The sequence below is a fragment of the Pseudophryne corroboree genome, chromosome 3, assembly GCF_028390025.1.
Source record: "Pseudophryne corroboree isolate aPseCor3 chromosome 3, aPseCor3.hap2, whole genome shotgun sequence".
NCBI lineage: Eukaryota > Metazoa > Chordata > Amphibia > Anura > Myobatrachidae > Pseudophryne > Pseudophryne corroboree.
Window position 1 is genome coordinate 313,807,970 of NC_086446.1, and position 25,206 is coordinate 313,833,175.

At 46.1% G+C, this 25,206-nt stretch overlaps 1 protein-coding gene across 7 annotated transcripts in view; it reads left to right on the top strand.

Annotated features, from left to right (window-relative positions):
- The window catches only part of ATP6V0A1 (ATPase H+ transporting V0 subunit a1), a 196,835-nt gene extending 182,678 nt beyond the window's left edge, over positions 1–14,157 (top strand). For all 7 annotated transcript variants that reach the window (XM_063959439.1, XM_063959445.1, XM_063959441.1 and 4 more), the window contains 3 exons: positions 4–121; positions 7,919–8,090; positions 12,849–14,157. In XM_063959439.1, coding sequence (XP_063815509.1) covers positions 4–121; positions 7,919–8,090; positions 12,849–12,942 — 384 coding nt within the window. In that variant the 3' untranslated portion in view covers positions 12,943–14,157. The remainder of the gene's footprint in view (positions 1–3; positions 122–7,918; positions 8,091–12,848) is intronic.
- The last annotated feature ends 11,049 nt before the right edge of the window (positions 14,158–25,206 follow it).

Here is a 25,206-nt window from a genome sequence, read left to right on the forward strand (position 1 = left end):
CAGTTTAATTTTGGTGATGTCGTGGTAAACCAAGCCATTCATACAATTGAATACTGTTTGGGATGCGTTTCTAACACTGCCTCATATCTGCGTCTCTGGGCTCTGAGTCTGGCACATGCCCGTAAGTAACTCACAATGTTTTGTGTATTCTAAACATTCTTGTGTAAAGTTGACATAGAAAGAATCCACATGTTGCCATAACATATGGAAAGGTTATGTGCAAAACAAAAATTGAAAGAAAATTACAATAGAACAATCTCGTTAGTCCTGCAAAATGAGCTAGTGTTGGCAGCAGAAGCCTTTTATGCCATCCTGCTATTCCTTGTGGGAAATGGTAGTTATATGCACTTCTAAAAGCTAAATCTAGGCATACACTATGGCCCTCATTCCGAGTTGATCGCTAGCTGTTTTCGGTCGCTGTGCAGCGATCAGGCAAAAAAAGTCAATTCTGCGCATGCGGCGCATTGCGCACGTGCGACGTACTCTCACAACGGCCGTTGCAGTTTCTCACAAGGTCTAGCGACGCTTTTCAATCACACTGCTGGCTGCAGAGTGATTGACAGGAAGTGGGTGTTTCTGGAAGGTAACTGACCGTTTTCGGGGAGTGTGTGAAAAAACGCAGGCATGTCACATACAAACGCAGGCGTGCCTGGGGAAACGCAGGCGTGGCTGGCTGAACGCAGGGCGTGTTCGTGACGTCAAAACAGGAACTAAATAGTCTGCAGTGATCGCAAGCTAGGGGTAGGTCTGGAGCTGCTCTGAAGCTGCACAAAATTATTTTGTAGCCGCTGTGTGATCCTTTCGTTCACACTTCTGCTAAGCTAAGATACACTCCCAGAGGCGGGTTAGCGTTTGCACGGCTGCTAAAAGCAGCTAGCGAGCGAACAACTTGGAATGAGGGCCTATATCAGAGGTTCTCAAATGCGGTCCTCAAGGCACCCAGTGGTCCAGGTTTTAAGTATATCCATGTTTGGCCACAGGTGACTTAATTAGCAGCTCAGTCAATTTGATTTAACCATCTGTGCTGAGCCATGGATATACCTAAATCCTGGACTGGTGGGGAACCTCTGCACTATTCAATTATTTGACAGATCTTGCTGGTTGGAATGAAAATCTGGTAATGGATGAGAGCAACTGACAATTGACCAATCACAGATTGAACCAATTTGTATGAATAACCGTTTTTGTCTGTTTTCCAGTGTATGGGAGCAAATGGTCGATTGTCATTTGCTGTCATCTATCACCAGATTTTTATTCCAACCAGCAAGATGTGGCAGATGATCTGCCAGATAATTGTATAGTGTGTACCTAGCTTTACTAGTTAAAATAGTATATTATTATTATGTTATATATTTAACAGGACATGTAGGTAGCCCTGAGGTCCCTTCGTTCTCACCATCACAGTAAGCTAAAGGGCCTAATTCAGTAAGGATTGAAAATTGTGCTAATTAGTAGAATTTGCATTCCTTTTCCTAGCATGATGGGGCCGCCCATTGCAGGGCAAGGCCACCCAGCATGCTGAATGCCGCCTCCCCCTTGATGAAGCAGAAATTGCGATCGTCTCGCAATTTCTGCTTCATCGTAGAATTTAGGAAGCCTCCTGCCGGCGCAGCCTAGCTGCGCCAGCAGGCGGCCCGCCGCATTCTTCTTGATCGTGGTGGCTGCATGTGACATCACGCAGCCGCCGTGATCATACCCCCGACATGCCCCCGTTTGGACACCTCCGCATCCCCCCGTTCACGCCACACTGCCCCGAAACGCTCCGTCTCCGCCCTGAAAATGTAGCATTGCCACCCCCCCACCCTGCGACCGCTTCTGCCTGATTGACAGGCAGAGGCACTCGCATTTTCTCTAACGTCCTAAGTGGATGCTGGGGACTCCGTAAGGACCATGGGGAATAGCGGCTCCGCAGGAGACTGGGCACAAAAGTAAAGCTTTAGAACTACCTGGTGTGCACTGGCTCCTCCCCCTATGACCCTCCTCCAAGCCTCAGTTAGATATTTGTGCCCGAACGAGAAGGGTGCACACTAGGTGGCTCTCCTGAGCTGTTTAGTGAAAAGTTTAGTTTTAGATTTTTTATTTTCAGTGAGACCTGCTGGCAACAAGCTCATTGCATCGAGGGACTAAGGGGAGAAGAAGCGAACTCACCTGCGTGCAGAGTGGATTGGGCTTCTTAGGCTACTGGACATTAGCTCCAGAGGGACGATCACAGGCCCAGCCATGGATGGGTCCCAGAGCCGCGCCGCCGGCCCCCTTACAGAGCCAGAAGACAGAAGAGGTCCGGAAAATCGGCGGCAGAAGACGTCCTGTCTTCAACAAGGTAGCGCACAGCACTGCAGCTGTGCGCCATTGCTCTCAGCACACTTCACACTCCGGTCACTGAGGGTGCAGGGCGCTGGGGGGGGGGCGCCCTGAGACGCAATAAAAACACCTTGGATGGCAAAAAATGCATCACATATAGCTCCTGGGCTATATGGATGCATTTAACCCCTGCCAGAATACATAGAAAAACGGGAGATAAGGCCGCCGATAAGGGGGCGGAGCCTATCTCCTCAGCACTCTGGCACCATTTTCCCTCACAGCTCAGTTGGAGGGAAGCTCCCCTGGCTCTCCCCTGCAGTCACTACACTACAGAAAGGGTTAAAAAAGAGAGGGGGGGCACTAATTACGCGCAGTATTAAAGATACAGCAGCTATAAGGGGAAAAACACTTATATAAGGTTATCCCTATATATATATATATATATATATATATATATATATATAGCGCTCTGGTGTGTGCTGGCAAACTCTCCCTCTGTCTCCCCAAAGGGCTAGTGGGGTCCTGTCCTCTATCAGAGCATTCCCTGTGTGTGTGCTGTATGTCGGTACGTTTGTGTCGACATGTATGAGGAGAAAAATGATGTGGAGACGGAGCAGATTGCCTGTAATAGTGATGTCACCCCCTAGGGCATGGGTCTTCAACCTGCGGCCCTCCAGCTGTTGTGGAACTACACATCCCAGCATGCCCTACCTCAGTTTTAGCATGCCTTAATAGCAAAACTGTGGCAGGGCATGCTGGGATGTGTAGTTCTACAGCAGCTGGAGGGCCGCAGGTTGAAGACCCATGCCCTAGGGGGTCGACACCTGAGTGGATGAACTGTTGGAAGGAATTACGTGACAGTGTCAGCTCTGTATAAAAGACAGTGGTTGACATGAGACAGCCGGCTACTCAGCTTGTGCCTGTCCAGACGTCTCATAGGCCGTCAGGGGCTCTAAAGCGCCCGTTACCTCAGATGGCAGATATAGACGCCGACACGGATACTGACTCCAGTGTCGACGGTGAAGAGACAAATGTGACTTCCAGTAGGGCCACACGTTACATGATTGAGGCAATGAAAAATGTTTTACACATTTCTGATAATACGAGTACCACCAAAAAGGGGTATTATGTTCGGTGAGGAAAAACTACCTGTAGTTTTCCTGAATCTGAGAAATTAAATGAGGTGTGTGATGATGCGTGGGTTTCCCCCGATAACAACTGATAATTCTAAAATGTTATTGGCATTATATCCTTTCCCGCCAGAGGTTAGGGTGCGTTGGGAAACACCCCCTAGGGTGGATAAAGCGCTCACACGCTTGTAAGGGCTCTACCCTCTCCTGAGATGGCCGCCCTTAAGGATCCTGCTGATAGAAAGCAGGAGGGTATCCTAAAATGTATTTACACACATACTGGTGTTATACTGCGACCAGCAATCGCCTCAGCCTGGATGTGCAGTGCTGGGTTGGCGTGGTCGGATTCCCTGACTGAAAATATTGATACCCTAGATAGGGACAGTATATTTTTGCCTATAGAGCATTTAAAAGATGCATTTCTATATATGCGTGATGCACAGCGGAATATTTGCCGACTGGCATCAAGTCTAAGTGCGTTGTCCATTTCTACCAGTAGAGGGTTATGGACACGACAGTGGTCAGGTGATGCGGATTTCAAACGGCATTTGGAAGTATTGCCTTATTAAGGGGAGGAGTTATTTGGGGTCGGTCTTTCAGACCTGGTGGCCACGGCAACAGCTGGGAAATCCACGTTTGTACCCCAGGTCGCCTCTCAACATGAGAAGACGCTGTATTATCAGGCGCAGTCTTTTCGTGGACAAGCGGGCAAAAGGTTCCTCATTTCTGCCCCGTGACAGAGGGAGAGGAAAAAGGCTGCAGAAATCAGCCAGTTCCCAGGAACAGAAACCCTCTCCCGCCTCTGCCAAGCCCTCAGTATGACGCTGGGGCTTTACAAGCAGAATCAGGCACGGTGGGGGGCTCGTCTCAATGAATTTCAGCGCGCAGTGGGCTCACTCGCAAGTAGACCCCTGGATCCTTCAGGTGATATCTCAGGGGTACAAATTGGAATTCGAGACGTCTCCCCCTCACCGTTTCCTAAAGTCGGCTTTACCGATGTCTCCTTCTGACAGGGAGACAGTTTTGGAAGCCATTCACAAGCTGTATTCCCAGCAGGTGATAATCAAGGTACCCCTCCTGCAACAGGGAACGGGGTATTATTCCACACTGTTGTGGTACCGAAGCCGGACGGCTCGGTGAGACCGATTCTAAATCTAAAATCTTTGAACACTTACATACAGAGGTTCAAATTCAAGATTGAGTCACTCAGAGCAGTGATTGCGAACCTGGAAGAAGGGGACTACATGATGTCTCGGGACATCAAGGATGCTTACCTTCATGTCCAAATTTACCCTTCTCACCAAGGGTACCTCAGGTTTATGGTACAGAACTGTCACTATCAGTTCAGACGCTGCCGTATGGATGGTCCACGGCACCCCGGGTCTTTACCAAGGTAATGGCCGAAATGATGATATTCCTTCGAAGGAAGGGAATTTTAGTTATCCCTTACTTGGACGATTCCCTGATAAGGGTAAGATCCAGGGAACAGTTGGAGGTCGGTGTAGCACTATCTCAGGTAGTGTTGCGGCAGCACGATTGGATTCTCAATATTCCAAAATCGCAGCTGGTTCCGACGACTCGTCTTCTGTTCCTAGGGATGATCCTGGACACAGTCCAGAAAAAGGTGTTTCTCCCGGAGGAGAAAGCCAGGGAGTTATCCGAGCTAGTCAGGAACCTCCTAAAACCGAGCCAAGTCTCAGTGCATCAATGCACAAGGGTTCTGGGTAAAATGGTGGCTTCCTACGAAGCAATCCCATTCGGCAGATTCCACGCAAGAACTTTCCAGTGGGACCTGCTGGACAAATGGTCCGGGTCGCATCTTCAGATGCATCAGCGGATAACCCTGTCACCAAGAACAAGGGTGTCCCTCCTGTGTTGGTTGCAGAGTGCTCATCTTCTAGAGGGCCGCAGATTCGGCATTCAGGACTGGGTCCTAGTGACCACGGATGCCAGCCTGCGAGGCTGGGGAGCAGTCACACAGGGAAGAAATTTCCAGGGCTTATGGTCAAGCCTGGAGACATCACTTCACATAAATATCCTGAAGCTAAGGGCCATTTACAATGCTCTAAGCTTAGCAAGACCTCTGCTTCAAGGTCAGCCGGTGTTGATCCAGTCGGACAACATCACGGCAGTCACCCACGTAAACAGACAGGGTGACACAAGAAGCAGGAGGGCAATGGCAGAAGCTGCAAGGATTCTTCGCTGGGCGGAAAATCATGTGATAGCACTGTCAGCAATTCCGGGAGTGGACAACTGGGAAGCAGACTTCCTCAGCAGACACGACCGCCACCCGGGAGAGTGGGGACTTCACCCAGAAGTCTTCCACATGATTATAAACCGTTGGGAAAAACTCGACAGGTATTGCGCCAGGTCAAGGGACCCTCAGGCAATAGCTGTAGACGCTCTGGTAACACCGTGGGTGTACCAGTCAGTGTATGTGTTCCCTCCTCTGCCTCTCATACCCAAGGTACTGAGATTGATAAGATGGAGAGGAGTAAGCACTATATTCGTGGCTCCGGATTGGCCAAGAAGGACTTGGTAACCGGAACTTCAAGAGATGCTCACGGAGGATCCGTGGCCTCTACCTCTAAGAAGGGACCTGCTCCAGCAAGGACCCTGTCTGTTCCAAGACTTACCGCGGCTGCGTTTGACGGCATGGCGGTTGAACGCCGGATCCTGAAGGAAAAAAGGCATTCCGGATGAAGTCATCCCTATCCTGATCAAAGCCAGGAAGGATGTAACCGCAAAACATTATCACCGCATTTGGCGATAATATGTTGCGTGGTGCGAGGCCAGTAAGGCCCGACGGAGGAAATTCAACTGGGTCGATTCCTACATTTCCTGCAAACAGGAGTGTCTATGGGCCTGAAATTGGGATCCATTAAGGTTCAAATTTCGGCCCTGTCAATTTTCTTCCAAAAAGAACTAGCTTCAGTCCCTGAAGTTCAGACGTTGTAAAAGGGGTACTGCATATACAGCCTCCTTTTGTGCCTCCAGTGGCACCTTGGGATCTCAATGTAGTTTTTGGGTTCCAAAAGTCACATTGGTTTGAACCACTTAAATCTGTGGAGTTAAAATATCTCACATGGAAAGTGGTCATGCTGTTGGCCCTGGGCTGGGCCAGGCGCGTGTCAGAATTGGCGGCTTTATCCTGTAAAAGCCCTCGTCCTCAGTTTCTCCCTAAGGTGGTTTCAGCGTTTCACCTGAACCAACCTATTGTGGTGCCTGCGGCTACTAGGGACTTGGAGGACTCCAAGTTGCTAGACGTTGTCAGGGCCCTGAAAATATATGTTTCCAGGACGGCTGGAGTCAGAAAATCTGACTCGCTGTTTATCCTGTATGCACCCAACAAGCTGGGTGCTCCTGCTTCTAAGCAGACTATTGCTCGTTGGATTTGTAGTACAATTCAGCTTGCACATTCTGTGGCAGGCCTGCCACAGCCAAAAATCTGTAAATGCCCACTCCACAAGGAAGATGGGCTCATCTTGGGCGGCTGCCCGAGGGGTCTCGGCTTTACAACTTTGCCGAGCAGCTACTTGGTCAGGAGCAAATACGTTTGTAAAATTCTACAAAATTGATACCCTGGCTGAGGAGGACCTGGAGTTCTCTCATTTGGTGCTGCAGAGTCATCCGCACTCTCCCGCCCGTTTTGGGAGCTTTGGTATAATCCCCATGGTCCTTACGGAGTCACCAGCATCCACTTAGGACGTTAGAGAAAATAAGAATTTACTTACCGATAATTCTATTTCTCGTAGTCCGTAGTGGATGCTGGGCGCCCATCCCAAGTGCGGATTGTCTGCAATACTGGTACATAGTTATTGTTACCAAAAAATCGGGTTATTGCTGTAGTGAGCCATCTTTTCTAGAGGCTCCCCTGTTATCATGCTGTTAACTGGGTTTAGATCACGAGTTGTACGGTGTGATTGGTGTGGCTGGTATGAGTCTTACCCGGGATTCAATATCCTTCCTTATTGTGTACGCTCGTCCGGGCACAGTATCCTAACTGAGGCTTGGAGGAGGGTCATAGGGGGAGGAGCCAGTGCACACCAGGTAGTTCTAAAGCTTTACTTTTGTGCCCAGTCTCCTGCGGAGCCGCTATTCCCCATGGTCCTTACGGAGTCCCCAGCATCCACTACGGACTACGAGAAATAGAATTATCGGTAAGTAAATTCTTATTTTCTGTGCCCCCCTGCAGAAAGTGCATGTGCAGGACAGGCGCTGCGCATGCACCCACGGGGTAATCGGTATAATTCCGATTTGCGATCCAACCTGAATTAGCCCCAATATGATGCTAGAATGAAATCAGAAACGGACTGATACACACAGTGCACTGTATATAAAAATAACACACTAGCCGTGTAGTAGTAGGCTGCTGTTTCAGCAGTGTCCTGTGAAGTCTATGGGAACAGTGTGTTAGTTGCCTTTTGAATGAAGTGAATACATGTAAAAGTAGGATTATAGTTGTCATTGCTGTGCTTGCACTCTAGAACTGTCTGAGGTCCTCTGGACCATGGTGATGCATGTGGGCCTGAACGTGAAGAACCTGGGCGGGGGCTTTCTCCTGGTCTTCGTATTTGCTGCTTTCTCTACGCTCACCATCGCTATCTTGCTAGTCATGGAGGGACTGTCTGCCTTCCTGCATGCCCTCCGTTTACACTGGTAAGTGTCAAAACCCCTTTCCCTCATGTCAGTCTACAATAACAAAAATAGTTTTCCTTTAATATAATACATGCATTGTTTTCAGTGAGTTTGAATGTTTATTATGATTATTAAATAAGATTCTGCTAGGGACACCCATTCCACTGGATAGAGGGAGAGAGTAAATCATGTGAATAGTTCTATTCAATAAGAATTAAGCTGGATTCTTTTTGCACTTGATGATGATAATAATAATATTACAGATGGAAAGATACAATCTTTTTAATTTCTGCGCTGCCCTTTGTCCCGGATAAGTGAGTGTAGAGCTGCTCTAAAGGGAATACATATGATATCCCGGCAGATGGGATGACAGCTGTCACTATACCAGCAGCGGCATCTTGTCTGCTGGAATCCTGGCAGCTAATCCCCTCGCGGGCTTGCTGCGCTCACCGTGCATCGGGCCTAGTGGCTCGCTTTGTCGCCACATGTTCTATTCCCTCTCTGTTGGTGGCGTGGAGCCACCTACAGAGTAGGAATACCGAGCTTTTGTCGGAATTCTGAGCTTCAGGATTTCACCGGCTATCAGGATTCCAGCTTCTGTCTCCTGAACGCTGGGATCCCGACAGCCGGTATATTGACTGCATCCCGCTCTAAATAATGCTGGGAATGGCGGTGAAACCTGAGGCACTGTGACTGTTGTGTATGCAGCAGGAAAACCTGTATGGGAGAGACACGTAATGAGTGTACTGCACCCATCTGCCGTGGGCTCCTTACATCTCAGATGTATATTATTCTATTATAATCACCTGGCCCCTAACTGGATGATGACTGATGCATAGAATTTACTTGTATGAGCTGGCAGTAAAGAAAAAAGAGAGATTTACTCCAATGACATTGACTCTTTCATAGTAAGTGGGCACTGTATGGCAGTGTGTAGGTCAGGCATGTCCAAACTGCGTTCCTCCAGCTGTTGTGAAACTACATATCCCAGCATGCCCTGACACAGTTTTGCTGTCAGAGAATGCTAAAGCTGTGTCGGGGCATGCTGGGATGTGTAGTTTCTCTACAGCTGGAGGGCCGCAGTTTGGACATGCCTGGTGGAGGTAAAAAACAGAAAAACAGCTGACAGGTCTTTTTTAGGTTCAATGTTGGGAATAATCTCTGCTTTATCTATTATTGTTCAACTTTATATCTTACGCCATACTGTGATACTGCCTTCACAGGGACGTGAATTAATTGTTGTTGACATCTGTATTTTAGGTTAAAGATTCATTAGGCATGTGTCCACAGAAAGAGAATGTCCACTTTAACTATCAGCCAATCAAAAATGAGCTTTTATCTTAATATTGCAAGTAGGACAATAATAGCAAGCGTCTGATTGTGTACTGTGGTTCATTGCAAACCAGCGCAACTGTGTTGTGGAATCTCCCATTGCCATTACATCACTGTCCCTCCCTTCCGCCACAGATACTGACATATCTTATTGCTATGCATAGCCTAGATGGGAGATGTCACTGCTTTGACTACTCCATCTGCATTTTTCCTGATTCAGTATCCACACAGACCATAGGTGCAGAAACTTAGCATGTAAAGAATACCTAACACTAAATTATTATATATTTATAATTGGCTGATGTCTTCCACAAAACTGTGTAAAGAAAACCATGGTTAATTTCCTAATTGCCAAAATAAAAATGGGGTGGAGTTGGGGCGTGTTATGCTAGCCATCCACTAGGACAACCAGCATCCGATCCGATTCCTGTCACCATTTCCCTTCAATTCCCCTGGAAGCTCTGGACACACAATGTGCATAAGATCTATCGAGCAATCGTACGCCTCGCCAAAAGCACGTGATCACCTTGAAAAAAATGGCACGAATGTTCTATCAAACGATGCATCGTATGTGCAGAAAACATGGTACAATTTGTTTATGATTACGACGGATAATATGGGTATGATCAGGGGATGCGACATTTGACCCGCGGGACTACGCACTGCATTGTAATCAGACCCAAAACATGCACGATGCTTCGAACAACGCGTAGAAATCGTACATACGTATGCGATTTCGTCCTAGTGTATGGCCAGCTTTAGGTTAGCATCCAGGCCATGACTCTGAATAGGAGACTTTATATGGTACATTCCTCTACAGGACCCTTGCTACGATGAGTTCCTTATAGAGGGAGCATGATTCAGCTCATCTAAACTGTTAGTAAATTGATTTCTTCCTTATTTGGGTCCAGACTGTGTAATCCATGGCAGACCTCCAGCATTCTTCCTACACTGCCTGTGTATCTCTTTAATGTCTGCTGGGGAAGACCGAAACATCCTTGTCTCTTGAGGATGGAATTAGGTTGTTCCCGTTTTGTGTGGTGTATTACTGACTGATGTCTCTTCTGCTATCTACTCCTTCTGGATAGGATCAAGCTCTTTAGATTTTTTCCCCCCCTACACATTATTATATGGCATCAGTTACAATGGGTAGCTTCCCTTGTAAATTAGGAAGTGATAGATAAAAGTATATAACCAAGAAAACGGGGAAAAGACTGTGACAAATGGGCCCTCATTCCGAGTTGATCGCTCGCTAGCTACTTTTAGCGGCCGTGCAAACGCATAGTCACTGCCCTCAGGGGAGTGTATTTTCACTTTGCAGGAGTGTGAACACCTGTGCAGCAGAGTGGCTGCTAACACATTTTGTGCAAAACAAGACCAGCCCTGTAGTTACTTATTCTGTGTGATGATTACTGCGACGAGTGACACGGTAATGATGTCAAATACCCACCCTCAAACGCCCGGCCACGCCTGTGTTTTTCCAAACACTCCCAGAAAGCAGTCAGTTGCCACCCAGAAACTCCCACTTCCTGTCAATCTCCTTGCGTCCGCCAGTGCGACTGAAAGCATCGCTAGAACCTGTGCAAAACCGCTAAGCTCTTTGTACTTGTACGACGCGCCTGCGCATTGCGGTGCATACGCATGTGCAGATTAGCTCCGTTCTGCCATAATTGCTGCGTTGCGAAAATCCGTAGCGAGCGATCAACTCGGAATGACCCCCCATAGGGCACACATGTTTAAATAAAAAAAAATAATCTTTATTAAATACTTAAAGTCACAACTACAATCTAACTAAAAACATATATTAAAAATTCAGCCTACATCGGGCTTCTCAAAGCGCCTCCTAGTTACTTGAAGATGAATAAACAGGTTAGGTATGGATGACCAGCAGACCTGATGCCAGAATGCCGGGAGCGGCGTCAATGCTAAGAGCCCCCTTGTGGGCTCGCTGCGCTCACCAAAAGATCTATTCCCCCTCTATGGGTGTTGTGGGCACCCACAAGTGGGAGTAGCCCTGTTGCGCCGGGATTCCGACATCGGTATCCTGACAGCCGGTAAATTAAACACATCCCAAATAAACTGTCTTCCAACTAATTGGCTCCCAAGAAAAAAAAAAAAAATGAACCCTAGTGTTTGTGTTTATGTACATGAGCAGACTAGATGGGCCGAGTGGTTCTTATCTGCCGTCACAGTCTCTGTTTCTATGCATATTGCTCAGGCTGCATTCCTATTGGGTGGGCAATAAGTTTATTTTTTTAACATAACCATATGTGAAAGTTAACAATAATGGCCCTCATTCCGAGTTGTTCGGTCGCAATGCGAATGTAGCAGAGTTACACACGCTAAGCCGCCGCCTACTGGGAGTGTATCTTAGCTTCTTAAAAGTGCGACCGAAGTAATCGCAATATTGCGATAACAAACCTCGTAGCAGTTTTGGAGTAGCTTCAGACTTACTCTGCCTGTGCGATCAGTTCAGTGCTTGTCGTTCCTGGTTGACGTCACAAACACACCCAGCGTTCGCCCAGGCACTCCCACCGTTTCTCCGGCCACTCCTGCGTTTTTTCCGGAAACGGTAGCGTTTTCAGCCACACGCCCCTAAAACGCTGTGCTTCCGCCCAGTAACACCCATTTCCTGTCAATCACATTACGATCGCCGGAGCGAGGAAAAAGCCGTGAGTAAAATTACTTTCTTCATAGCAAAGTTACTTGGCGCAGTCGCAGTGCGAACATTGCGCATGCGTACTAAGCGGATTTTCATTGCGATGCGATGAAAAATACCGAGCGAACAACTCGGAATGAGGGCCAATGTTTTTATCTTGTTACTTGCTATTGTGGGTAACTTTTACTGTCCCAGTGGTAATTAACAAGGAGCTGATGCAGAGTTATTTGAACCACGTGGTCAATCTAGCCTACCCTAAACACATGTACATGACACACTTACACACTACGGCTGCTATTTTGTCTAGAGCCAGTTAACCTAGCGATATATATTTGAATTGTGGAGGAAACCAGAATACGTATGGTGGGACTCGAACCCATGACCAACCATTTAACCATCCGTACTACCCATAGCAGGTACAAAAGATGCTTCTACTATGTAGGTTACTTCAGGTATACATGAGTTCCATTTGCACAAATATGCCTTTACTGTACTTTGCTTATGTTAGCATGCCCATTCCCCCTTCTCTAGGTGCAGGCTGAATGGTGTCAGGGCACCGATGCGTGGGTTCACTTTCTAAGCAAGCACCGAGCAAAATCATGTCAATACTTGTGTAGTACGCACTCTCCATTACCCCTAAGTCTCATAATTAAATCGATGTAAACACAGAAGTATTTCATGGAAGCCACACAGGACAGCTATATCTCTAGTCTAATGTGTTATATGCAAACACAAGTGCTGCATTTTAAATAAAATATACGTTTTTATATTTTTCTTTTCTCTTCCAGGGTGGAATTTCAAAACAAATTTTATATTGGAACAGGCTTTAAGTTTATGCCCTTTTCATTCGAGAGCATCCGAGAGGGCAAGTTCGATGACTGAGACCCTCCATCAGTTGTGCTACTCTACCTCCGTGTAATGTTTTCCTGTCATGGTGTATTGGTGTGACCTCGCCTATCCTTCATGCTTCATAGACCTGCAGTAGTCTTACGAGTGTTCAGAGTTGTACAGGAATCGGTGTTCATTAAGCAGCCTACTAAATAAAGAGGAAATACTGCCTGCCACAAGCGGGGAATCATTCTTAATAATACCAGTGGTTTTAGTATGCAGATCACTAGGTTCCCTTATCCTCACATGTTCCTATTCTCATCTATAATTCTACTCACCACCCTCTACCTCGTTATTTTGTTACGTAATGATACCTTTTAGTGATCATGTCTGGCATTGTTATAATCTCATTCAGTAATGCTTTCTAAAAAAAACCCGACAACTTTAAGATCAAGTCTCACATGATAAATATCCATTCTATCAGGGCTCATTCAGAAGACAGGCTTTTCTGGCGGTTTGGGGAGGAATATTATGTTTATAGACATAAAGTACATTTCATCTAAATATATCGCTATTGGAAGAGAACCCTAACTGGCCATGACAGAATTTTGATTACTAGCTTACCCCTATAGATGGTGAACTATTCAACAAAGATGTTACTTATATATTTAGTTTATCAACGTATCTTTCATATATTGCCCCAATCTATTAGGTATGGGAGTACACATATCAACTCAATATTGCAGAAGGTGATTACAGCTTGTGTCTGTATTTTACCAGTAAAACCACACTAAATGTTTAAAGACACTAGGTAAAAGTTTATATATTGAACCTTGTCATGCCTATCTTAAATAAAGTAACACCCACACAAATGTCACTGGATAATGGAATGCTAGGGAGTCATTTCTGAAGTTAGGGGTAGCTGCAGAAAAATTGTAAAATGCATCAATCACCACATCAAGAGGCAGCCATTTTGTGGGCTTAGCTAATATCCACCAGTGACCTCACAGGATCCTGAGGCATTTTGTGCCTCGGGGAACTCATCAATTCATAGTGAATTGATAGGTCACAAACTAATACTGCAATCAGCCTTCCTGGATGTAACAATTCAGTTACTAAGGTCATGTCCCATCATTGTCAGGATATTTATGTTTACATTAGTGCTGTCACTCTTTGCTGATGTCATTTCTATGACCCTATTGCTGCTGTGAATCGGTGAATGAAGTGTCCCTCATGGTAATAAACGCTTAATTTATGACAACCCGAAAATAGTCTTTTGTGTTTTGTTCTGCACGATCATAATTCAACTCCACATAGTAATGGACTGACTGCATGAAGCCCGTGTACTCTATTTGTTCCATCCTTTGCCTTAACATCTGCCTCTGTAAAGCACCCAGATGCATGGTCCATTTATATCAATACAAGTATTCATCTCTCCTCCATTCCCCGGTAAGAAAAGGTATTGGAAAGGAGGCAAATACTTCAAAAAACAAAACCATAAACAAAAACCCCCATAACAAAAGAAAACATGGTTCACATTAGAAGAGCATACATACAACCAAGTATTATTGTTCAGATCTGGCAGCATCTTTAAGTCAATTATATGTGAACCACTCCTGCCACTCAATCAAAGCATCCAGCTTCAGGATTAGTGCCACAGATATCCAGCCCTAATAAACCAGAGCAGTGGCATATCCCTGCTGGCTTTGCAGTTCCCATAGTACGGCCGAGTTTTAGATTTCTGTTTTTAACATAAAATATATTCTGTTGCAGTTCCTAGTCACAAACTGTTGCTGGTAATCACACTGACGCACTGCACCTATCCCCAACAACCCCCAAACATCATTTCCAGTACTACTTGCAGGAGGTGGGGGGAAAAGTGAAACCCAGCCAAACACATTTATTTCATATACACACTCTACCAGTTCTAAATTAACAAACACACACGCGCGTGCGCGCGTAAGCATAAAAAACAGTACTACCCTATCCTGTTTTGAAAATTGTTGGTTCTCTGGGCTCTGGTGTTAGAGATTTTTTAATTCTGCTCTTTAGCTGTAGATCCTGTTCGCACATTGCGCCTCTATTCCCTTCCTCCACACACAAACGAGAATCACTTATGGTTTAAACTTGGGGCTTGTATATATTATTGTAAATGCAGTAATGTAGTCTGAGGCAGGACACTTACAATCATGTTTTTAATCTCTCTCCAACTACGGTGTAGAAGTTTTAAATGCGTATCCTGTAGACCAGTAGTTCTCAACTTCTCATGCACTCACAAGTCATATTAATAATAGGCTTTCTGTCTGCAGAAGCAGGTGGAATAATTACCAGCGTAGCAACATAGATAAACTAACCAGTGCATACGTTAAACAATACAAACAGATAAAAACAAAACACTTCCTTAAGAAAATTTAAAAGTTACTGCTATGTTTAAATGAGGGATTGATTGGAGTTCCTGGAAGTTACTCTTTATGATTGTGATACCAACGTTTTGTGACTAGCTCAGAGGTTCTCAAACGCGGTCCTCAAGGTTGCCCAACTGTCCTGGTTTTAAGTATATCCATGGCTCAGCACAGGTTGTTAATTAGTACCTCTGTAAATTTGATTTAAGTCACCTGTGGCCAAGCATGGGTATACTTAAAACCTTGACCGTTGGGGTGCCTTGAGGACAGTTTGAGAACCTCTGGACTAGCTGATCTCTTTGCCGTCATGTGTCTCCCCCCCCAGATCTTTGCCTATCTACAATCCTGTCCTTGTAACACCTTAGTGTGTATGTTACCACCTTGGTGTTTGTTCTGGGACAGTAATACCAGTTACAACCAGGTATCATGGGGAGTAGCTTTTAAAGGGAGAGTTTTGTCTTTACCATTCTTTTCTGTGAATCCATGGGAACGATTGTGGGGTATAGAGTGTAGCAGCAGAGCCTGGTCACAAATAGTTAATTTCCCAGCAGCACATATTCCCTCTCCCTATACCCCACCCCCTGAACACCGAAGGGCGTTTAGTTTGGTACCCTGGAGCAGGCACAGGGAGGTTCCTGCTAAGCAGTCTCTTATATGTTTTTCTTTTATATGAATTGCCGATGTGTGTGCATTATAGACTCCCTCTGCTGCTCCACCAACTCCTGTTACAACGGCCGGCGCAATGGAGACTGCGTCAGCATCATTGGCCAGCTCTTGCGCACACGGACAGTGGGGAGCAGTTAGGTTGGCTTCCTGCCGCTGAGGCAAGTGGGGGGCCAGGTCTTTTCTTCGGCAGGGTCCACAGGTTATCCACAGGATAACAATGGAATATGATGCTGCTACAGCGGATTGGCACCAAACGATCAAAAGCTTTCAGGCCTCCCAGGATGCATATATCCCCGCCCACTTGCTCAGGCAAATCATTTTTTTTGTTTGGTGCGGCAGGAGCCGGACCATGGTCAGAGGGCTGCTGGATTGTTAGCAGCCCCAAGCTTTATTTTATTTTTATAGTCTTACTGTTTTTTTGAGTGATCTTTCTTAACAGTGTCTTATACGCATATTTGAAAGAGTCGCTCCAACAACTCTCCGCCGGGTCGCGACAACACTTACCCACGACTACAGTGCTGTTTCGGCGGGCGTCTGTGTCGGATATACTAGCAGGTCCATCAGACGTTACCAGGCTGTGGCCGGAGCACGGGGAGAAGGTAAGGCATCGGTTCCTCGTAGCACATGGAATACGGACACAGCTGCACTGTTTTGGGAGGAGTCTACCAAACAGTAGTTGACACCGCCGCCACCACGGGTGCTCAAGCACTAGGCATTAGGGATCAGAGGCTCCAGGAATAGTATGAGGCCGCGATCCCTAGGGTTGATGTCAGCGGTGGGGAGTCAGACGCTCTCCTGGTCGCCCCTCCCCAGTTTCTCATGACCAGTTTCCGCCGAGTCTCTCGCCATGAACTGTTTCCTCGCTTCCGTCTCAGACGCTACCAGCTACACTGGAAGACGAGGGGACCTAGTCGCAGCATAGGCGGCTGTGTGACCGGTGCGTCTGTGTTCACTATAGCTTCATGGAGCGGCAGTGTACACTAGTAGCGTCTGGATCCACTCGGCATTCGCTAACGTAGTGATCGATCCTGGAAGCGGGGTAAGTCTCCCTGTATCCCACTCTACTGAGTATGGGCTATACAGCACTAAATCTCTATCTACTGTTTTGAGTATGAATAGTTAGATAAGTGCCTATTGCATATGAGTCTGTATACTATTATTGTTTCTGTCGCATTGCGTCTGAATATGTTACATACATGATGCAGTAAATGTGTTCTACATACTTAAAATATTAATGTAGTTGACGATATGCTCATATTGCTTAATATACTAATGTATAACATGTGACTGACAGTATGATGCTGACTTTGCTACAGGTTTGTCAGTTTGTTTTGCAGATCCTCAATGCTGGTGCATGAGGAGAATCAAATGGATATAATTTTAAAAGGTAAAGTGATAGTCACAAAATTGTGTAGTGCTGAATATATATCATGTAATAAAGCGACAATGGTGTGGACACTCATACCATGTTTAAAGCTGTATTATCCTCTTATTATCTGGGTCAGGATGGCTTGTATGCATAAGGTTTAGCTCAGTAGGAACAATCTGCAGCCACACCACACTGGGGGCCTGGTTGGTTCTTGGATGTGGGGCCACCTGGGAATACCAGGTGCTGTAGGAGTGTATCTGCCTGGGCTATATTTACACAAGCTTATCCAGGAAGTTAGATAGATAATCCCCCAAAAAGCCTGTACCAGGAGTAGGGTTACATGCCCTTACATACAGCAGCAACTTCTCAGAAAGGCGCCTGTGGTATCAGTGGTAAGTAAATCTTCACTCTCGCAGACTACACATTGTTTAGATTCATCAGTAGATGAAAGCCCTATTATTCTACTTCATCATATGAAAAAGAGCTAGGTCTCAGCTCTTGAATATACCTGAGTTAATTGAAAGCAATAAAGCCATTTTATCTTTAGAGGATACAGTAAAGCCTGTGTTAAAAACCAAGGCACCAGTGTTTTAAACATCCCAATACTTGATTTCCAAGAAATTCATGGAAGAGGTTGGGTTACGCCCAATAAAAAGTTAGAATTCCTAAGAAATGAAATTCCTATGATCTGCTTCCAGCTGGGGATTGTTTTTAAAAAAGGGGAGATGGTGCCTAAAGTAGATAAGGAGAATCTACAATAGCTTTGCTTTCGGTTTTCCTGTCTAGGGCTGTCATGAGGCCAAGCCTTGGCTTCGGCTTAAATGGCAAAGGCAGTGGTTGCCTGGGCTGATGCAATGGAAGGAGATTTGTTCCACGAACAGAAATATCATATGGCTCATATAAAAGACTGCAATGTTCCTGGAAGCATTGGATATGGGCCCTAACTTTACCTGCTCATAGAGCAGTTGAGCTGGGTATGTGGAAGATCTACAAACACACCATACTGGATATGCCCAATCTCACCAGATCTTGGAAGCTATACCGTGTGGTAAGAAATACCAGGTGCTGTAGATGGAATCATTGCTCTAAAAATATTCCTTTTTGGTAAGAATTGACAGAATTCCAGAGTCAGAAGCAGACTCCAAGAAAGTCAGGTACCTTCCACATACAGTTCATGCTTTGATATTACACTATCAATAGAAGCCTATCATAGGCTGAATCACACGTCAGTGTGTCTTCAAATTAGGAAACCATTGAGCTACCAGAAGATCTACAGTGTGGCCCTGGTTAATATTCGGAGAATACCAGGTGCTGTAAAAAAATAAAGCCATCAGCGAATGGTGGGGTCTCCTGGGAGAGCCCAGGTTGGGGGGCAGACTTCACCAGGTCACAGACCTGGCATGGTATCTCTAGTAATGATCGCCTTCAAAACAGCCTATCTCGGTTATAGACGAAGGCCTGGCTTTGCAAGAAGCAGGTCAGAAAATTGTTTTGGTCAGGAATAGTCATTCCAGTTCCTCTGGCAAACACGGACAAGGTTTTACTTCAACCTGGCTTAATCGGTAGACTAATGAGTAATTTCGGCTCATGCTAAATCCGAAAATTGCTGAGCAAATACATTTGGAAACATGGAATCATATGTTCCTTATGTGGGGCATAGAGCTAGGTTTTTTTTTTATGGATCCCTGGAGATACAGGAGGCCTACCTACATGTTCCTATACCTCTGTCCATCAGTGTTATCCAAGGTTCGGCTATTCCTCTAGAAAAGCAATTTTTTTCAGTTTAGGCTTTACCTTTTGGGCTTGCCACAGTCCCCAGACTATTTACCAGAAATATGGGGCACCTTATCTCCACTAAGGGGTTAAGGTTTTTTTTCCCATACCTAGGATCTTTTAATCCTGGCAGAGTCACAGAGATTGCTCGTCAGCGGCAACAGCATTAACGAGTTTTCAGGCAAGTGACTCATAACTTGGGGAAAATCGGCTCCAGTTTCGTCACATCAGGTGACTCACTAGATTACGTCTGCAGAAAGTAATCTTTACTTCGCAACAGTAAATCCAAGGTTCGCTATAGGATTCAAGAATCGCCACACAGTCCAACGGTATCCATTCACGCAGCAATGCGGGGATGGGTTTGATGGTATCTGCATCGACAGGAAGGAGTATGTACAATTCCACTCTAGGTCTCTGCAGCGTCTGATTCTTACCTAGTGGAATCTACAACCACACCACACTGGATATGCCCAGACTTTATTGGATCATGGAAGATCAGCAGTGTGGGCCTGGTTGGTACCTAGAGGGACCAGCTGGGAATACCAGGTGTGGTAAGTATTAATGGATTGCATCAGATAATAAAGACCGACTATGGTACCTATGATAAAAGAACATCTTGGTTGAACAACAAAGTACTCACATATGGGTCAAGAACAAAGGATCTCTGGGCGATCGTTGTGGAGACCTTATCGGTGAGACAGAACCTTCAGCTGGCAGATGGGGTTTCCTCTATATACCCTATTACCCAGGGTGGTGAGTAAGTTTAAAGCGGAAGAATAGCAGAGAATGGCAATGGATGCTCTACTTATGCTTCCTCCACGTCCAGACCTACTAATGCAAGGTACTGGTTATCACAGACATGTGGGTCGACTGCCTTTGACAGCGTGGCCAAAGAAACCTTTATCCTCAGGTCAAGAGGATACTTTCAGATAGTTTCAGAGAAAAGAAACCTTTCTTAGCTCGCATATATCACCAAATATGGCAAGCCTATATTCTTTGGTACAGTGAAAGAAAACTTACAGCCACACCACACTTGATATGCCCAATCTCACCAGATCTGGGAAGCTATGCAGTGTTGGGCCTGGTGAGTACTTGGATGAGAGAACATCTGCAAACACCAGTTGCTGTAGATGAATGGCCCCAGGCGTTCCAGGGTCATAGCATTCCTACAGGGATGAATGGCTTCTTTGTAGAGTTCCAAAAGTAAATAACCAACTTACGCACATCCTGTATCTTTTTTTTTCCAGGGTATGCTGCGCATAAACCTTTGGTTATTTTTCCTACAGTGCCGTGGGACATGGTTAGTCCTGAAAACCCTGCAAGTTTCCCCATTGGAACCACTTAAAAATATGGATTACAACTGGTTGACAGCTACTGAGTCGTCAGCCAGAAGAATATCAGACTTAGGGAGTGTCATAATGTTCCCCAGTTCTGATTGTTTATCCAGAGAAAGTAGTTCGCAGAACTAGATCTGGGTATCTTCCTAAGGTGATGACTAACTTCCACCTTAACAAAAACAAATATTGTCCCGGCCATTAAGAGTCTGGACTTTTTCTGCGGGCGATGCATCGCTGGACATGATCCGTGCATTAAGGATCTACGTAGATTGTACCAGTGTCATAAGAGAAGCATATTCTCTTTTCATTTTTCTATGGATTTCAGTGACCTGCTGGTAGGCAGATACTGGCAAGATGACTTTGAATGACAAAGCATATTTTCAAGCTGATCTCCCTGTTCCGGCTAATGTCTCTGTTCACTCTACTCGTAGTGTAGGTCCTTCATGGGCAGCACAATCGGTGCTTAAACAGAACAGATATGTAAGGAAGCCATATGGTCTTCCGTTTACACATTTTTTAAGACATTATGCCTTGGATACCTTTGCCTCTCACAATGCTTAATTCGGGCGAAGGATTCTCCTGAGCATCAGGAGCGTCCCCACCACTAAACTGCTTTGGTATATCCCATTGTTATCCTGTGGACACTGCCGGAGAAATATATATTATGGTAAGAACTTACCGTTGATAACGGTATTTCTCCTAAGTCCACTGGTTCCACAGGGATCCCACCCTGACGCACCTGATTTAAGGATCCTTTTACTCACTAAACCTCTTCCTTCTGGCACGGAAGGGTGTGCATGTGTGTTCTTCTCGCCGGATTAGGGTTCTACATAATGCTCCTGCCTTGAGCTTTGGAATACAACTGATTTTTCCTATACAGCTTCCCTCAAAAATGCCTCTCTCCACTCCAATCTATCCTCAATGCTGCTGCCCATCTCATCTTCCTCACCAGACGTACTACATCCACAGCCACTCTCTTGCAGTACCTTCACTGGCTACCCTTCCCATTCAGAATCCAATACAAGCTTCTCACACTCACCTACAAAGCCCTCACCCACTCTTCTCCCTCTTACATCTCTAACCTTATCTCTCTTTACATCCCCACCTGTCCTCTTCGCTCTGCTAATGCACGCCATCTCTCCTACCAACTGATTACCTACTCCCACCTACAAGATTTTGCACGTGCTGATCCCCATCTCTGGAATTCTCCACCTCTCTACAAAACTTCAAACAGGCTCTCAAGACCCACTTCACCAAATCCAGCCAACTTTCCTCCTAACCCTCTTGTCTTTGCTCACTGTCTACCCCTTCTGTGTCACCCCGGTCTGATAGCCCTTCACCTTTTAGATTGTAAGCTCGCAAGAGCAAGGACTTCTTTCCTCATGTACCTTTCCTTTTCTTACTTACACTATCTTATACTTCATAGTCTCTTTGATGGCACCTCAACCCTGGTTTTCTATACCTGTCCTATATTGTCTTGACCAGTAATTGCGGTTATCTTGTTTGCTCATTTGATTATGTACTGTGTAATGGGCGCTGCGGATCTCTTATGGCGCCATATTAAGGATAATAATAATAATGTGGAGGGACATGGGAAATAATAGGATTTTAATTACCTACCAGTAAATCCTTTTCTCATAGTCCGTAGAGGATGCTGGGGTCCATTTAGTACCATGGGGTATAGACGGGTCCACTAGGAGCCATGGGCATTTCAGGAGTTTAATAGTGTGGACTAGCTCCTTGCTTTATGCCCCTCCTACCAGACTCAGTCTAGAAACTGTGCCCGAGGATACGGACATACTTCGAGAGAAGGAAACACACAGATAGTGGTGAGATTCACACCAGCTCACACATAAAAAGGAAAGCCAAGCTTTCCAACTTGGAACAAATCAGCAACATCCGAAACAATACTGAACCAAGTAACAATGCAGGAATACGAAGCACTGGGCGGCCGCCCAGCATCCTCTATAGACTACGAGAAAAGGGTTTACCGGTAGGTAATTAAAATCCTATTTTCTCTTACATCCTAGAGGATGCTGGGGTCCATTTAGTACCATGGGGATGTACCAAAGCTCCCAGTACAGGAGGGAGAGTGCAGAGGTTCCTGCAGAATAGATTGACCAAACTTTAGGTCCTCAGAGGCCAAAGTATCAAACTTGTAGAACTTAGCAAACGTGTTCGACCCAGACCAAGTCCTGGGCAGCTGCCTGGGGTGTCATGGCAAAGCTGTAAAGCCGAGACACCCGGGGCAGCCGCCCAGGAAGAACTCACTTTACGAGTAGAGTGGGCCTTAACAGATTTTGGACACGGCAAGCCTGCCGTAGAAAGTATGCTTGATAGTGAACCTGATCCAGCGAGAAATAGTATTCTTAGAAGCAGGACACCCAAACTTTTTGGGATCATAAAGGACAAATAAAGCGTCCAACTTCCTGCGATGAGAAGTTCTCTTCACATAAATTTTCATAAACCATACCATATCCAAGAACTTTGAGGTAATTGAGGAGTCAGTAGCCACTGGCACCACAATAGGTTGGTTTATATGAAAAGCTGACACAACCTTCGGAATAAATTGCTGATGCGTTCTGAGCTCAGCTCTATCTTCATGGAAAATCAAGTAGGGGCTCTTGCATGACAATGCCCCCAATTCTGACACACATCTAGCAGATGCCAATGCCAACAGTGTGACCGCCTTCCAAGTAAGACACTTGACATCTACCTCCTGCAAAGGTTTGAACCAATCCGATTGCAGGAACTGCAGCACCACATTAAGATCCCAAGGTGCTGTAGGAGGCACACAGAGTGGTTAGATGTGCAGAACCCCTTTCAAGAATGTCTGAACCTCAGGGAGGGCAGCCAATTGTTTCTGTAAGAAAATGGATAAGGCCGAAATCTGGACTTTTATGGAGCCCAAGCGTAGGCCCATCCACACCTGCTTGCAGAAAGAGGAGACACCGTCCCAGTCGAAACTCCAACGTTGAAAACTTCTTGAAGTCACACCAAGACACATACTTTTTCCAAATCAGATGGTAATGTTTAGACGTTACTCCCTTCTAGCCTGTGTATCAGGGTAGAAATTACCTTTTTTGGAATGCCCTTCCGAGCTAAGATCAGGCGTTCAACCTCCATGCTGTCAAACATAGCCAGTAATTCTTGATAGGCGAACGGCCCCTGTTGCAGAAGGTCCTCGCAAAGAGGAAGAGGTCACAGATCATCCAGGAGTAATTCCAGAAGATCCGCGTACCAAGCCCTCCTTGGCCAGTCCGGAGCAATGAGGATCGCCTGAACTCGTTCTTTTTATGAGTTTGAGAACCCTTGGGATGAGTGGAAATGGAGAGAACACATACACCGACTGGAACACCCACGGAGTTACCAGTGCGTCCACCGTCACTGCCTGTGGGTCTCTCGACCTGGAACAGTACCTCCGAAGCTTCTTGTTGAGACAAGAGCCCATCATGTCTACATGAGAAACACCCCATCGGCTTGTCACCTCTGCGAACACCTCCTGGTGGAGGCCCCATTCTCCTGGATGGAGATTGTGTCTGCTGCGGAAGTCCGCTTCCCAGTTGTCCACTCCCGGACTGAAGATTGCTGATAGCGCCAGCGTGTGCTTTTCTGCCCAGAGGATAATTCTTGTTACTTCTGACATTGCCGCTCTGCTCTTCGTTCCGCCCTGACGGTTTATGTGAGACACTGCTGTGACATTGTCCGACTGGACCTGTATGGCCCGATCGTGCAGAAGATGTGCCACTTGTAGAAGGCCGTTGTATATGGCCTTGGTTCCAGAATGTTTATCGGAAGTATGGACTCCAGACATGACCACTTTCCTTGGAACTTTTCCCCTTGGGTGACCGCTCCCCAACCTCTGAGACTTGCATCCATGGTTAGAAGGATCCAATTCTGAATCCCGAACCTGCGGCCTTTCCAGTAGATGAGCAGTTTGCAGCCACCAGAGGAGCGAAATTCTGGCTTTCGGCGATAGGCGTATCCACTGGTGCATGTGAAGGTGTGATCCCGACCATTTGTCTAGGAGATCTAACTGGAATGACTGCACATGGAACCTTCCGTACTGAAGAGCCTTGTAGGAGGCTACCATCTTCCCCAGAAGGCGAATGCACTGATGAACCGAAACCTGGGCTGGCTTCAGGACATCCCGAACCATTGATTGAATCACCAACGCTTTCTCCAATGGTAGAAACACCCTCTGCACTTCCGTGTCGAGTATCATCCCCAGGAAGGGTAGTCTCCTTGTCGGCTCCAAATGCGACTTTGGAAGGTTCAGGATCCACCCATGATCCTGGAGTAGTCGAGTGGAGAGAGCAATACTCTGCAACAACCTCTCCGTGGACGATGCTTTTATCAGCAGATCGTCCAGATATGGAATTATGTTCACTCCTGGTCTGCGGAGGAGTAGCCTCATCTCTGCCATGATCTTGGTGAATACCCTTGGTGCTGTGGAGAGACCAAAAGGCAGTGCCTGGAGCTGATAACAATCCAGCAGCGCAAACCTGAGATAAGGCTGGTGAGGCGGCCAGATCGGAATGTGAAGTTATGCATCCTTGATATCGATGGATACTAGGAATTCCCCCTCATCCAGATCTGAAAGCATCGCTCTCAGAGACTCCATCTTAAATTTTAATTCCCTTAAGTAGGGGTTCAATGACTTTAGGTTTAAAATCGGCCTTACCGAACCATTCGGTTTCGGTACCACAAACAGGTTTGAGTAATAATCCCTAAGGCAGTGATTTTCAACCTTTTTTTACTCGCGGCACAC